The 13995-nt window shown below is 46.2% G+C and overlaps 1 protein-coding gene across 2 annotated transcripts in view; it reads left to right on the top strand.

Moving 5' to 3' along the window:
* znf1035 (zinc finger protein 1035) overlaps nt 1-13995 on the top strand; it is a 35198-nt gene extending 21203 nt beyond the window's left edge. For both annotated transcript variants that reach the window (XM_084051775.1, XM_084051774.1), the window contains exons 4-5: nt 3697-3791; nt 3922-13995. In XM_084051775.1, the coding sequence (XP_083907901.1) occupies nt 3969-13184 (9216 nt within the window). In that variant the 5' untranslated portion in view covers nt 3697-3791; nt 3922-3968 and the 3' untranslated portion in view covers nt 13185-13995. The remainder of the gene's footprint in view (nt 1-3696; nt 3792-3921) is intronic.

Here is a 13995-nt window from a genome sequence, read left to right as displayed (position 1 = left end):
CAACAGAGCAAGATATCTCGCCAATTAGAATGGTTCTATCACAACAAGGTAATTACTAGAGTTCTCAACAGGCCTGAAAATTATAGCCCGGCCTTAACTGGGCCCTACTGGGCCTCCCCGAGGCTCAGCCCGGCCCGAACAATTACCATACTTTTAGGCACCGAAAACCCGACAAATCAGAAACGTCATTGTGTGCTTAATGTCCTCAAAGTCGTGCATCCAACAAGCTTTGAACTGAGCAGATCGGATCTTCCGTTCCAGAGATAATGGCCCAAACATCTTGAAAACGGCCACTTGCCCAGATTTTCGATCGCCGATTTTTGACAGGGGTTAGGAAGGTCGGAAGGCTACAAACTAGATACCCGAGTAAAGTTCACTTTGAGCTGCATCCACTGCTGGAACCCGAGGCTCGGCCCGGCCCGACTAATTAGCATAGATTTTGGGCCCGGCCCAAACACGTCAGGTAGGGTCGGTTTCGGGCAGAATTTGAGAACTCTTGTAACTACACAACCCGAACCTCTGGGAAAGTGTCCTGCTGCTTTAAGTGTCCCTGTGAAAATCCTCACTGCCATGTGAAAAGAAGCGGCCTTGAAGGCACGTGTATCAGGATTCACTTGGTTGTCTGTGATCTCCCAAGGACCAGGCAGCTGTAGGATTTAGCAGGGAAGGGGGGAATTAGCATAAATGACTAGATTGGGACAAAATAAAAAATAACTGCCCGAAAAAGAAAAACTGGAAAACATTGGACTTGGCCACAGTTGCAGAAAAATGTACAGGCTCAGGTTTGCAGTCCTTTTTTTCAACCCATTGTCTCATACCGTATTACTGTTTATCAGATTGCCACTGGCTCAGGAGCTAAGAGTGGCCGTCTTGGAATTGGGAAGCTGTGTTTCGAAGTATCCTTGAGCAAGACACTTAACCACTTAACCCCTAACTGCCCCCCCGATGAGCAGTTGGGGGTTAAGTGCATGGTGTCCTCCGCCGTCGGCGTGTGTGAATGTAATGCACACACAGTAAAGAGCTTTGGAGAAAGATGCTAGATGAATGCACCATTTACCATTTGTGGAGCAAGTTTTTGAATGCCGGTTTATCTACTGTCCAAAACGGCACCAAATCACAGACTAGATACTCTGTCATTATGTTGGTCACGTGGTCTCTTGTTTCTCACTGTCCCGTTTATATTGTATTGATGCTTGGGGCTGCTGTTGAGGAGCATTGGGAATGTATTTCAGGGTTGGCAGGATGTTTCTTTCTCGGGTGATTCCTGAGATTGTGGCTGTTTTCCCGTTTTCACTGATATGGTGCCCAGGCAAATTCGGCACACTTTCTCTGCTAAATCCAGTGGGTTACCAGCATCACCCGAACGCAAAGATCCATCCACCCTCCTGCTTTGGAATGGTGGGTGAGTTTAGCTTGTGAACACTGGGCACTTGTCTTTGAGGAAAGGAGAGAGGATGAGTTTGATGCAGAAATATTTGTGATGGATGGATAGAGGGAAAACGAGGGAAGTTGCTGTCGTTACAGCAACTGAATACCGTATGCACATCAATACCTAAAAAACATGGTTTTGACGGTCATTTGATTGTTTTTGTGATGACCATTGAGATGGTTGTTGAAAATTCGACACATCCCTAGTCTATGCACTCTTAATAACTCCCTCCTTGAATATCTGTCTCAGCCATGATATCTTGGATAAAAGCTTTGACCAAATTGTTTTTTACTTGTGGTATTCTTTATGAAATCAAATGCAACGTACAGAAAGCCCTGTGAACATGTGCAGCTTGCTTCCTCCACCATGGAAATGTGAGATCTATCTTCTGGTTGTTGTTGTTGTTGTTTTTTTATGCTTGTAAAACTTGGTTTCTGTGTAATGTGATGGAGCAGAAGCTGACAAACTACTCTTACTAGATAATTCAACCACTTAGACCCCATCATCATCCGTATCGCGGGGAAAGCTTTCGCAGAAAATAGCAGATCACAATGTGAGCTTGCCGATCGGCTATTTTCCGCTTTTCCCACACTAACAGAAAACTGATATTTTGTATTTAGCCAATGCAAAGTCCTTAAGCCAAGCAGTTGCCTCCTGGTCTGCTGTATGGAGCGTAGTCTCGCGTAGCCAGACCCAACTGAAAATGAAAAACAGCGACCTCTGCTGTTTGTTCTATGTCTGTTGGGTCTGGCAGGAAGATAACGTAACACCAGTGCGCAGGGAAACCGGGGTTTGTGTCTGCCTTCAGCGCATCACTTCCGGTTGGTGCGACTACGTTTTCATTCCCACTAACAATATTTCTACACGGAACACTAACACCACTTCTCCCAGAGAACATGGATGGTTTTGGTTATAAGCCCCACTTGTTTCTATGATGAAAGAGTAAGTTAAAATGTGAATATCTTTCCGTGGTTTTGTCTGCTCCGCGGACGCTATTGTTAAATTAGTTTTGGTTCGTTTCTAGTAGGGAAGGATAGACGGACACGTGAATCCCGCCCACTACATTTGATTGGGTAAAGCGCGGCCTGCTTCCTGATCTGAAGGCACGCCCACTTGAAACCAATGCGCACAGGTTGTCAACACGGCTACCGACAGATTCTAACGCAGAGAAGAATCTGTTCTTGAGAGATTGTATGGAGGGTGACTAATCCTCCTTTCAGTCTTTGGAGAGGACACACTTCTATGATGTGCTCCGTAGTTTGCTCCTCTCCACAAGCACACAGTGGGCTTGGGCTACTGCCCCATTTTGTGAAGGCTGGCCAAGCAGGGGCCATGTCCAGTCCTGAATCGATTGAGTGTCGACCATTGTCTCCTTGGGAGGTTGGTGCCAGGGACCTGTTGATTGGGGTCTGACACCAGATGTTTGTTTGGGACCTCCTTGAAAAGAGATAAGAGAAAACGGATAAGACGCCTAGTACACTAGTATAGAGCGCTGAGAGACTCTGCTCAACCATATGAAGTGCAGGTGGTTAATGAGTGCAAAGATAAAGAACCTGATTCAAAGGCTCTCCTTGAGGTGAAATCTGTTTTCCTGCCATCGTCTAGGGGTGAACAGCTTCTTTCTTTCATAATAAGGTAAAGAAGACTGTAGCTATGGCTGCGACCAGAGCTGTGCAAGACTCATGACAGACAAACTGATTATTGGACGTCCTTTGTAGGCACTTGATCGAGTTAGGGTTTCTTTTATACTAGGCTCAGGCTTAACCCATTAAGACCTGGAACTGTGTCATTTTTAGATTTGAGCTAAAAAGCATTATTTTACACTTTGGGCTATTCAAAAATAGCAGATATACAAGCTCATAGCGCGGCGCCGAGTGCCGCGCTACGAGCTTGTAGATCTGCTATTTTTGAAAAATCGTGAAAATGTGTGCAAATCTTTGAATATATATTGTTGTAAAGCGAACATTTTTAACTCAAATCTTTGCTTCTGGGGGTCTCTGGAACAACATATTTTGATGGGGGTCCGCAGCCAAATACATATAATTGAGATGACATGAAAAAGATTGAGCACCACTGATATAGAAACATACGTTTTTCAGAATACTGTTGAGATTTAGGAGACATGTAGAATCGGCTTCAGGTCTCAATGGGTTAAGTCGCATACCATTTTTTGTTATTAATGTTGCTATACAAGACCTATCATCTCTTTTATATCTTGTATATCATGTTTAGAATAACAGACTAAACCTGAATGCCTGTTGTTCTAGGTTGCTGTTGGCGATGTAACCCCCATCCGCATGGATCTTCAACTTCAACTCAACTTCAACTCTGGATGTGGCCCATGCCCGGCCATGTAGGAGTGGTGAGTATCTGGCTTCCCTGTTCAAACTCTGAGTAGTCACAATTCCATTGTGTTTATGTTGTATTCACTGCAGCAGCATCATTAATGTTGTCTTTCTAACATGTTGTTGTTTCGTGTGCTTGTTTCTCAGGTGTCAAAGAAAGGAGTTAAGCCCCGGAGTTCAGCCCCCTGGAGACAATGGCGCATGGTTGGGATTCTTACTTTCATAATCTTGCACCGCCCTCATCAGACGCAAGCACCTTGAGAGTACCTTTAGATGCTGAGGGGAACCTATCCCCGCATATAGACAACTTAAGTGGACATCATGGCTTTCCCAGCATGGTGTCTTCTCATGAAAGCCCTCCAACAAACATGAACTTTGGTACAAACTTTTACCCAGACTCTGGTCTTAGCAGTTCAGGTGCCGTTTACTCAAACTACTACGGGAATGTCCCATGGCAAGCTAATCAGCAACAAACGGTCAAAGACTATAACATTCCGAACTTTGCCCCAGAGGAATTTCCCCCTCCACACCATTTTGCCACTCCAGACCACTCAACTTTTGCGGCGGAACTTAAGCAAGAGTATGGATTGCTCAATTCACCGTCACCTTTTCTCGAGGAGTACTCGGACGTCAGTAGCTGCTCAGAAGCAGATCTCAATGACATTAGGCCATCCTGTAAATTCATGAACAGTAATTTGGTCAAATCGGCCTATCATGTCGATGTTGCTAAGCACCACAGCACTCATCTATGGCCTTCAATGTCCACTGACCATATTCCATCTCCGTTGGAAAGTTTGTGCAGTGGTAAGACGTCAGGTACTCCCTTAACTGTACATAGTCGGTGTCTGTCAAAGACTGAGACAAAACAAAAGCTGTCTGGTATTGTACCGGACAGGACGGTAACTACAGAAAATGTCCAAAGTCGGTCTCTGCCAAAGACTGAGACAAAACAAAAGCTGTCTGATTTTGGACAGGACAGGACGGAAACTACAGAAAACATACAAAGTCTATCTCTGTCAAACACTGAGACAGAACCAGGGTCCGATTGGGAACCAGACAGGATGGACACTACAGAAAATGTCCACGGTCTATCGCTGTCAAAGACTGAAACAAAACAAAAGCTGTCAGACCGTGAACAGAACAGGCCCGAAGTGGCAGGAAACGTCCAAAGTATGTCTCTGTCAAAGACCGACACAAAAGAAACGCTGTCTGATCATGAACAGGACAGGACGGAACCGGCAGAAACTGCGCGAACGTCTTCAGGAAATGACCAATTCTCCAACCATGCTAAAAGTGCGATGGCTTCAGAGAGTGAAACAATGTTGCAGGATGCCGTTGAGCACGTTAATGCATGTCAAAACGACAAACAAAAGATGAAAGATGTGGAGGACAAAGGTGGAGCCATCGTGCAGGAGAAGCTGATCGACGGCCATTTAGTCGGTTCTCAAAACTCTGATGTAATGGAGGAGGATCTAGATGGTCATCAAAACTCGTCTGAGGTTGTAATGGAGGAGGATCTAATAGGCCATCAAAGGTCATCTGACGATGTAACGGAGAAGGTTTCAAAAAGCCATCAGAAGTCATCTGAGCCTATAACGGAGAAGGATTCTGATGGCCATCAAAAGTCACCTGAGGATGTAGCGGAGGAGGAACAATCTGGCCATCAAAAGTCACCTGAGGATGTTGCGGAGGAGGAACCATCTGGCCATCAAAAGTCATCTGAGCCTATAACGGAGAAGGAATTTAGTGGCCATCAAAAGTCATCTGAGCCTATAACGGAGAAGGATTCTAATGGCCATCAAAAGTCATCTGAGCCTATAACGGAGAAGGATTCTAATGGCCATCAAAAGTCACCTGAGGATGTTGCGGAGGAGGAATCATCTGGCCATCTCAAGTCATCGGATGACCCAGATGGCAAAGAGGAAGAACAGTTATGTCGCCAACAAAATGAATCCCAAAAGACTACAGTAGTTGCATCAAATAGTATACCTGATGATGTTGGTGATGGAGAAGGTAATCTAGTTGATGCAGTTAAAGGAAATGACAAAGAAAACGAAAAAGCTTGTGATGAAGAGGAAAACGTAGCTCCAAGTCTTGCCTCCACAGCTAGTCAAGATAAAGACTATGTTACAAAGAAGGATGATCACAAAGAAGCTGTGCAGTCCGTCTCTGAACCCTTTGATTCACAGGGGAACTTGTCACATTCTCAAGATGCTGCCGATAAGCTGAAGGAAGATACTACTCCTAACTCTGACATTCATCGTTTGGAAAGCAGCATTCAAGATGATGAAAGTAGTTCACAGGACAACATTCTCAGTAATCGTCTCGAGGACAAAGTTTGTATTTCAGCCGACGATGGCATAAACCCTAAAGAATGCAATGTCAAACAGCCCTGTTTAGACACAAATTACTCAATAACAGAACCAAAGCCCTGCTTGGAAAATGACAGGGCATGTCCCACAGATAAAGGGGAAATATCCTGTTTTGTAGACAAGGAAAATACAACACAACAGAACCAAGTGGCCTTGGACCAGGAAAGGTCAATGCAACAGAACCCGGTGGCCATGGACCAGGAAAAGCCATCGCAACAAAATGAAGTGGCCACCGTCCAGGAAAATTCAAAGCGAAAAAATCAAGAGGCCATGTACCAGTCAAAGTCAACACAACAGAGCCAACCGGCCATAGACCAGGTAGAACCAACACAACATAACCAAGTGGCCATGGACCAAGTAGAACCAATACCACAGAACCAGGAGGCCATGGACCAAGAAGAACCAACACCACAGAACCAGGAGGCCATGGACCAAGAAGAACCAACACCACAGAACCAAGAGGCCATGGACCAAGAAGAACCAACACCACAGAACCAAGAGGCCATGGACCAAGAAGAACGAACGCCACAACAGAGCCAAGTAGCAGTAGAGCTACAAAGTGTTGATGACACTGTTCCTGCTGGAGAATCACTTCAAGAGGCGGATGGAACTTCTGAACAGGAGCAGCCCAAACTTGACTTGTGGTACGGTGAACCGCTGTCATCAGGAGATGATGAAACAGACTCTGAATCTGCTCCACTAGAGAACAGTCAAACCACAAAGGAGCAGGCAACTCCTCTTCTGAAGACCTCTGTTCAAATGAGAAAACGTCTGCAACCTGTGGTAGTTTTGGAGCACTTAGAACCCAGAGACAGCGTCAAGCAGACATATCAGTGTGCAGATTGCGAACTTACTACCGAAAGCATGGATCATGTAATTGAACACCACCATCGTAGGCATTTCAATAAAAAGTTCCATTTTTGTCAAACCTGTGACACCTATTTTAACGGGCAAGCACAAAAACACATGTGCTTTGCAAGTGATGAGGCCACTGAACTCTCATATGACACTCCCTCACCAAAGAGAGCAAAAAGTCTTAAAAAGATTTGTGGAATCTGCAAGCAATCGTTCCACAAACTATATCAGTTTATCAGGCATATGCGAAGTCATACAGGCAAAACGCCATACAGGTGTGGTGTATGCAGTTGGTATTTTTCACAGGCAGGTAGCCTGCGAAGACATGTGGCTATACCTGGTCGGTGTCTGGGCCCAAATGCTGAACGTAAAGTGAAATTTAAAGCGTCGCCTACATTGAAATCTGCAGCGAAATCTTCTGCGAAATCTAAAAACTTGGCTGCCGTTATCAGAAAATTAAAAAAAACAGACCGGAAGGACACAGTATCCAACAGCGCCCACATCCGTGAATGCTATGTGAAGCTTGTAGATATTCGCAAGTCAAAAACATGCACCTATTGTTCTCAAAGGTTCGCCACTCTCAAGCAACGCCAGAAACATGAGTACAATGTGCACAGAGGGAAGAATAGGACCAAGAGTTATTTTCAGTGGAACAGTGGAACAAGTTCATCTGCAGAGATGAAGGGGAATCTCCTTGAGGATGAAACTGAAAAAGAAAAAGCTGGAAAGTATAAATGCCCTCTCTGTCCACGTAATTTTATGTGGTCTTACAACAGGGCTCGGCATCTGCGCGACTGTGTCCGAGATTTGACATTTGGTGGCAAATGGAAAATTGGAAGTAGATTTGGATGTCCCTTGTGTCGAGCAAGTTTCTCATTTGCGCCAAACAGAAAGAGACATATAGAAAACACTTGCCTAAAAGAATTTGTCTTACAACTGGCAAGGAACATCAAGGTCAGACACAAGTCAGACCAATTGCCTCGAATGGCAAAGAAAAAGGTAAACACCAGACGCCAGACGGAACGAAAATCTGAGCAATTGCCTCCGACTTCAACTTCGCTTGAGGACAAGCCACACTACCAGTGCAATCATTGCCCGGCAGTTTTTGCCCATGCTTCTGGGAAATACAGACATATGAAGAAACATGAGATATTTAAAATGACTGGCAAGTTGTTCAGGTTCAGGAACACAGCCTTTTCATATGTCTACAAGCCAAGAAAAGCAAAGAAACAAACAGAGGACTCGCCTCCACCTTCAGACCCCCTTCACGTCAACAGCTACCGCCGCTACCGCTGCAATCTTTGCCCAGCTACCTTTTTCCATGCTTCTGGAAAATATAAGCACATGCAGAAGCATAGAACCACTGGCGAACAGAATATCGGGTACAGAGATTCAGCCTCTAAGCAAACAAAATTGAACGGTGAAAAGAGTGAGAACACCAGAGAGTGTAAGAAGACATCCTCCACAGATGAAACCAGTACCAGCCCACCAGCCCACCCTTTCATGTGTCACTTTTGTGGGAAATGTTTTGATAACACAACCTCATTGATGAAACATCAACGCAATCACAAAGGCGAGAAACCGTACCATTGTTTGGAATGTGGAAAGCGGTTTAAGAAACATACCCATCTTTCTTCTCATAAGAAAACTCATCAGCGAAGGATACAGTGCACTACTTGCAAAAAGATCCTTCCGACCATTGGGGATTTGATTGAGCACAGACAGAGCCATGTCAAAAAGGGAATGCTCAAGTGCCCAGACTGCCCGATGCAGTTCCAATACCCTGTGTATCTGCTCAGACATATGGCCTCCCAACACAAAGCGGACCAGAGAGTGCAAAAAGCTCAAAAGCAGGTTCAGTGTTCAAAATGCAATGAAGTATTTCCCGATGCCCAATCTCTCCAGAGCCACTATCTGATCGATCATGATGAAGATGACTCTTTTCCATGTGGCGGCTGTAGAGAAACTTTTGACACAAAACGTGAACTTCACCTTCACCGTGGTAAATGGTCAGGTAATAGTAAATGCCCAGGCATGAAAAGAGGAGGGGAGCGTGGAAAAAAGGTAAAATGTTCCTACTGTCCACGGACGTTTACAAGAACAAACCGTTTGAGAAACCACCTTCGTGGCCACAAGATCAACTCCTTGTTGTCGTGCCCAAAATGTGAGCAGTTCTATGGATTTACAAAGCTTACATCACATATGAAAAACTGCAATGGAGAGCAAGAACTCACCACTAGTGAGTATAGCGGTGGAAGCTCGCTTCTCTTGCAACATCTCACTACTAATGCTGGGGAAAAGCCTTATTCATGTATGCACTGTGGAAAGAGATACACCTACCAGGCCATGTGTTTTCAGCATGAAGCTTTCTGTGATGGCATTTACAGAGAAGGGCATTCAGTGGCCAAGACTCCGCTAGGAACAGAGTTGTTGAGAACATCAAGTGTCAAAGAGCAAGCTGAAGGTCAATACAAATGTAAATTTTGCACACAGACCTTCGTGAAATCCCGGAACCTGCGGCACCACATTCTGACACACACTGAAGTAAACCCATATCGATGTAAAACCTGTGGCAGTTGCTTCTCAAGGCATGATCATATGAGTGTGCACCAGAGTCGCTGTAAAGGGCAACGACTGCGATTACAAGTTTGTGTACCCAAGATCAGTTTAGATGATGTCGGACAAGGCTGGAAAAATAAACTTGAGTTATCAAAGATGGAAGAGGACGAGGAAGAGGATCAGAGATTTGAGTGCAGCGTCTGCTTTAAAATCTTGTCCAGTCAAAGTAATTTGGCCAGACATTTTGCTATGGTCCATGATTCAGAGAAATCCTTTGTTTGCAAACGCTGTGGCGCGTCATTCACTACAGACAAATCTCTCAAAAGACATAACAGCCTTGTGAAATGCCAAAGACAGACAGGAAATGTGACAAAACCACATCCAGGAGCGACAAGTCGATTGTTACAGCGGATCCAGAAATATCCTGACAAAAAGAAGAAATATGTGTGTAAATATTGCCCTCGATCCTTTACCACCATCGGGCAACGGACATCGCACACCCGTCTGCACACAGGCGAGAAACCGTTTGGCTGTGACCGGTGCGGTGAGCGATTTATCCGGAAGGATTACTTAAGGCGGCATTCCTTCAAGTGCCCTTTAAGTGCCCCTTTAAGTGACACAGAGGAAATGTACTCTGTGCTTTGTGACAGGTGTGGCGGGATTTTCTCCGAAGACGCACTCGAAGCCCATCACAAGTGTTGCAAGACTCAGCCAAGCTTGCAAAAGCGCAACCAAAAGCCCGCGCCTCAAAGCCCACCAAAGGGCTTCTCTTGTGCTTATTGTGGTTCCCGGTTCTTGTTGTTTTCACAGCTCCAGCAACACTTTCTAAGCACACACAGGCAGGACACCTCTAAGGAGCCACCAATGGCTACCGCTCCCCTACAACAGCAGCTGTCAAATATGGTGAGAATCAAGGAAGAGCCTTTGGATATGGGAGATGGCACAGAGCTGATGGGTGACGCTAACCCCATGTTTGATCCAGACACTGGTTTAGATGATGAGGTGGAAAAGCCCCTCCCGTGCCCTAAGTGCGACATGCGCTTCATGCATATGGGAGCACTGAAAGGCCATTTACGTTCACATTCAAGGAGTTTTCCGTTTGCCTGTAAGACGTGCAACAAAGGCTTCTGGAATAAATCTCTACATCGCAGACATAGCGGTAAATGCACAAGACTTAGAAATAAAACCGCCTCTGTCACCGCAGACATGGATTTAGCCCTGAACCCGGTTCTGGTCTTCAACCAGGGTTCTCAGACAACAGGCACAGGGGTCTTGCAGACCAACTTTAAATGCAAAGACGAACCCGCCTCAGACATGGCGTCAGAGGACGCAGAGCAAAGTGGCGTATCCACCAGGAAGAAATCTGCACGTTACCAGTGTTCAGAATGTGATAAAAGTTTCACAGATGGCCTACTGCTCATTAGTCACCTAGAAAACCATGGCAGAGAAGAACAGGAGATAAAAGACAGGCGTTGTAATAAGTGTGGGAGGACATTCACCAGTCACGGCTCTCTTCTAAGGCACATGACCAACATGCACGGAGATACTAAGAGATACTGTTGCCCCGACTGCAGAAAGGTCTTCTGTTCCCAGTCGGATCTCGATATCCATCGAACGAGTCATGATCCAAACAGGCCATTCAACTGCAAGATGTGCAATCAAAGGTTTTGGAACACCCGGGCATTAAGTAACCATTGCAGTGAAAGTCATCCAGATTCTGTGCACTCGTGCCATATCTGTGATAAGAGCTTTGCCTTAAAGAAATCACTCGCCAGACACTACAAGATGAGGCACGAGGAATTTCAGACAGATGAGCCTCTCTCTGCTGCCGTAAAGGAGGACAGGAAGGCTGAGAAACCGTATAATAGCATAGAGGTCAGTGTCACAGGGGAAAGTTCGACGGATGATGAAAACGACAATGTCGACGGTGACGGAGATGGAGATAGCGATACCGATGATTCAGACACTGCACCCTACTTCCCCTGTCATGTCTGTAGCAAGACGTTCCCCACATTTGAGAGCCTTGAGGATCACCAGCGATTTCACCTCGGCGAAAAGCCCCATGAATGTGCAGAATGCGGGAAGTGCTTTTTCCAGGCATCCCAGCTGCAACAGCATCAGCGAATGCACAAGTCTGAATTCCAGTGCCAGACCTGTGGCAGGGGCTTTGTCTCTCTCTTTGCGCTGCGCAAACATAAGCACTCGCATGGGAAGAGTCGTCCGTACCGCTGCACCAAGTGCAGCCTTTTTTTCCCGGGGCCTGCGCAGCTGGCAGAACACATGGCGGCCACCCACCAAGAAGAACACTTTCCATGTGACATATGCAACCGCTCATTTCGTTCCAAGAGCGGTCGAGCCGAGCACCGGAAAAGCCACAAGGAGTTGACCAGCAATCTCCCTCCTCCAGAAAAAACTAAGCCTCTCAGAGCGTCTCCCTCTGAATGCCCTCCGAAAGCCAGCCAAGAAAAACTGTCCTGTGGCATTTGTTTTGAGCATTTCGACGACACTGACCAAGTTTTAGAGCACGGCTGCAAGCCGTCGAGAGATAGACCGTATTCATGTCCGGACTGCAATAAACATTTCGCGTTTGCATCTCACCTGAGAAAGCACAACGCTATCCACCAACAGTCACAACCCTATGCATTGGAGTGCAGTCGGTGCCGTATGAATTTCTCCTATCGCGCGAGCTTCATCAGCCATATAAAGAAGCATGGCGAGGAGGAGGAGGAGGATGGTAAAGGCAGTGCTAGTGGGACGGATGAAGATGAACATTTTTACAAATGCCCAATATGCCCTCGACAGTTCTCCACTCCCAACAAGTTGGTGGATCACTTTTCAGCTCATTCTGAGAACACCCACGAATGCAAAACGTGCAAGCTGACATATCCCTCCAAGAGCGAGCTGGAGGAACACGAACGCTGTCACATGACCGCAGCCACTCAGTTCGAATGCACCGAGTGCGGCAACAGTTACTTGGGAAGCGACGCCTTCCGCCAGCACCGCTGCTCTCCTCCTCGCGGGAACGCGGCGACAGACGCCGGCCGCTCAAATCCACCGGCTCAGCGGTCCGCCGTTACGGCGCAAGCATCGGGGGACGAGTCGGACGTCGACGTCACCGGAGAGGACTCCTACGACTGCTCCCTTTGCTCGCGGCAGTTCGCGTCCAAAAGCAGTCTCATGGAGCATCACAATAGCCAGCATGGCGCCGAACGCCCACTAATAGAGCGTCACGACAGCCAGCATGGCGCCGAACGCCCGTTCAAATGTCAATACTGCGGGAAGGGCTTCGTCTTGAAAAAGTATCTGAGGGAGCACGAGCGACGGGAGCGTCTGAAGATGGCGCCCCAGGACAAGATTGTGTTCCAGTGTTTGCAGTGCGAGCTCGCGTTCGACACGGCGAAGGACCTGAGCGTGCACATAAGGAAGCACGCCGAGAAAGGCGCGGGGGACCACCGCTGTCACATGTGCTACAAGTCCTTCCGGCAGCTGTCTCTGCTCCGGCAGCACGAGGAGAGTCACGTCGGGCAGGTCGTGTACGAATGCAACGAATGCGACAAAGCGTTCGCTTTCCCTCACCTCCTGGAGGAGCACCAGCAGAGCCACGCGGGGCCCTCCTCCGTCTGACCGCTGCTCCCTACTGTCAGTAGCTTTGTACATTGTTATTCTTACTACGTTGTAGTTGGAAGGAACCTCCAAGGAACGCTGAGGGTCCCTCGAAACCCCACATGTACATAAACTGTTGGACTAAAGAAGAACATGTCAAATTGAATTGGGGAAATAAAACGGTTGTTGGAATAACATTTGCAGTAGTGTATATCCTACTAATAGAAAGGCATCATCTCCTTAATGAACCCTTTTCAAATTGATTTTTGTAAGCAAAACAATACTTGCCACAGCCATAGATGTGGTTCATAATCTTGTATGATATTGTATAAAGGTATGGTAACATCGTGCGGTGAATACAACGCATGGTGTCCAGAGATGTTTCTTTAAGCGGGATCAGCCTTTTTGGATGGGGTCAGGTGTGAGTGTTAACTGTGACCTTTTTTGATACACTTTTGTTCCCGCGTTAAATAATGTAAAATTTCTCTCACTGTAAAGGCTTTGTAAATACGACGACGGGGCTTTTATTTTTTAGTCCATTTGTATTTTCCCATTAAATGTTAGGTACATATGGTAGGTTTTGTCGTTCAACCTTTTTCGGGTTTAAAAACATTCTGCATTGTTCCTTTTTTTAGTGTCCTGGCCTTTTGCTCCCCTTAAGATTTATGACGGGATACGTTTCATTGTAGTGTTGGCTGTTAATGTCTTGTACAGATAAAAAATGAAAAAAGGGGTTTGAAGAGGATGTTCTTTAAACCACTTGAGGCATATTTTTTATGGTTGACATTTTAGTTTGTGCATTCATATAAAATAAATGTGTCAGCTGAATGTT

Source organism: Gymnoscopelus microlampas (genome assembly GCF_963454915.1).
Source record: "Gymnoscopelus microlampas genome assembly, chromosome: 3".
NCBI classification, from domain to species: domain Eukaryota; kingdom Metazoa; phylum Chordata; class Actinopteri; order Myctophiformes; family Myctophidae; genus Gymnoscopelus; species Gymnoscopelus microlampas.
The sequence above is the reverse complement of the archived record's forward strand: the minus strand, read 5'-3'. Positions and strand labels throughout refer to the sequence as shown.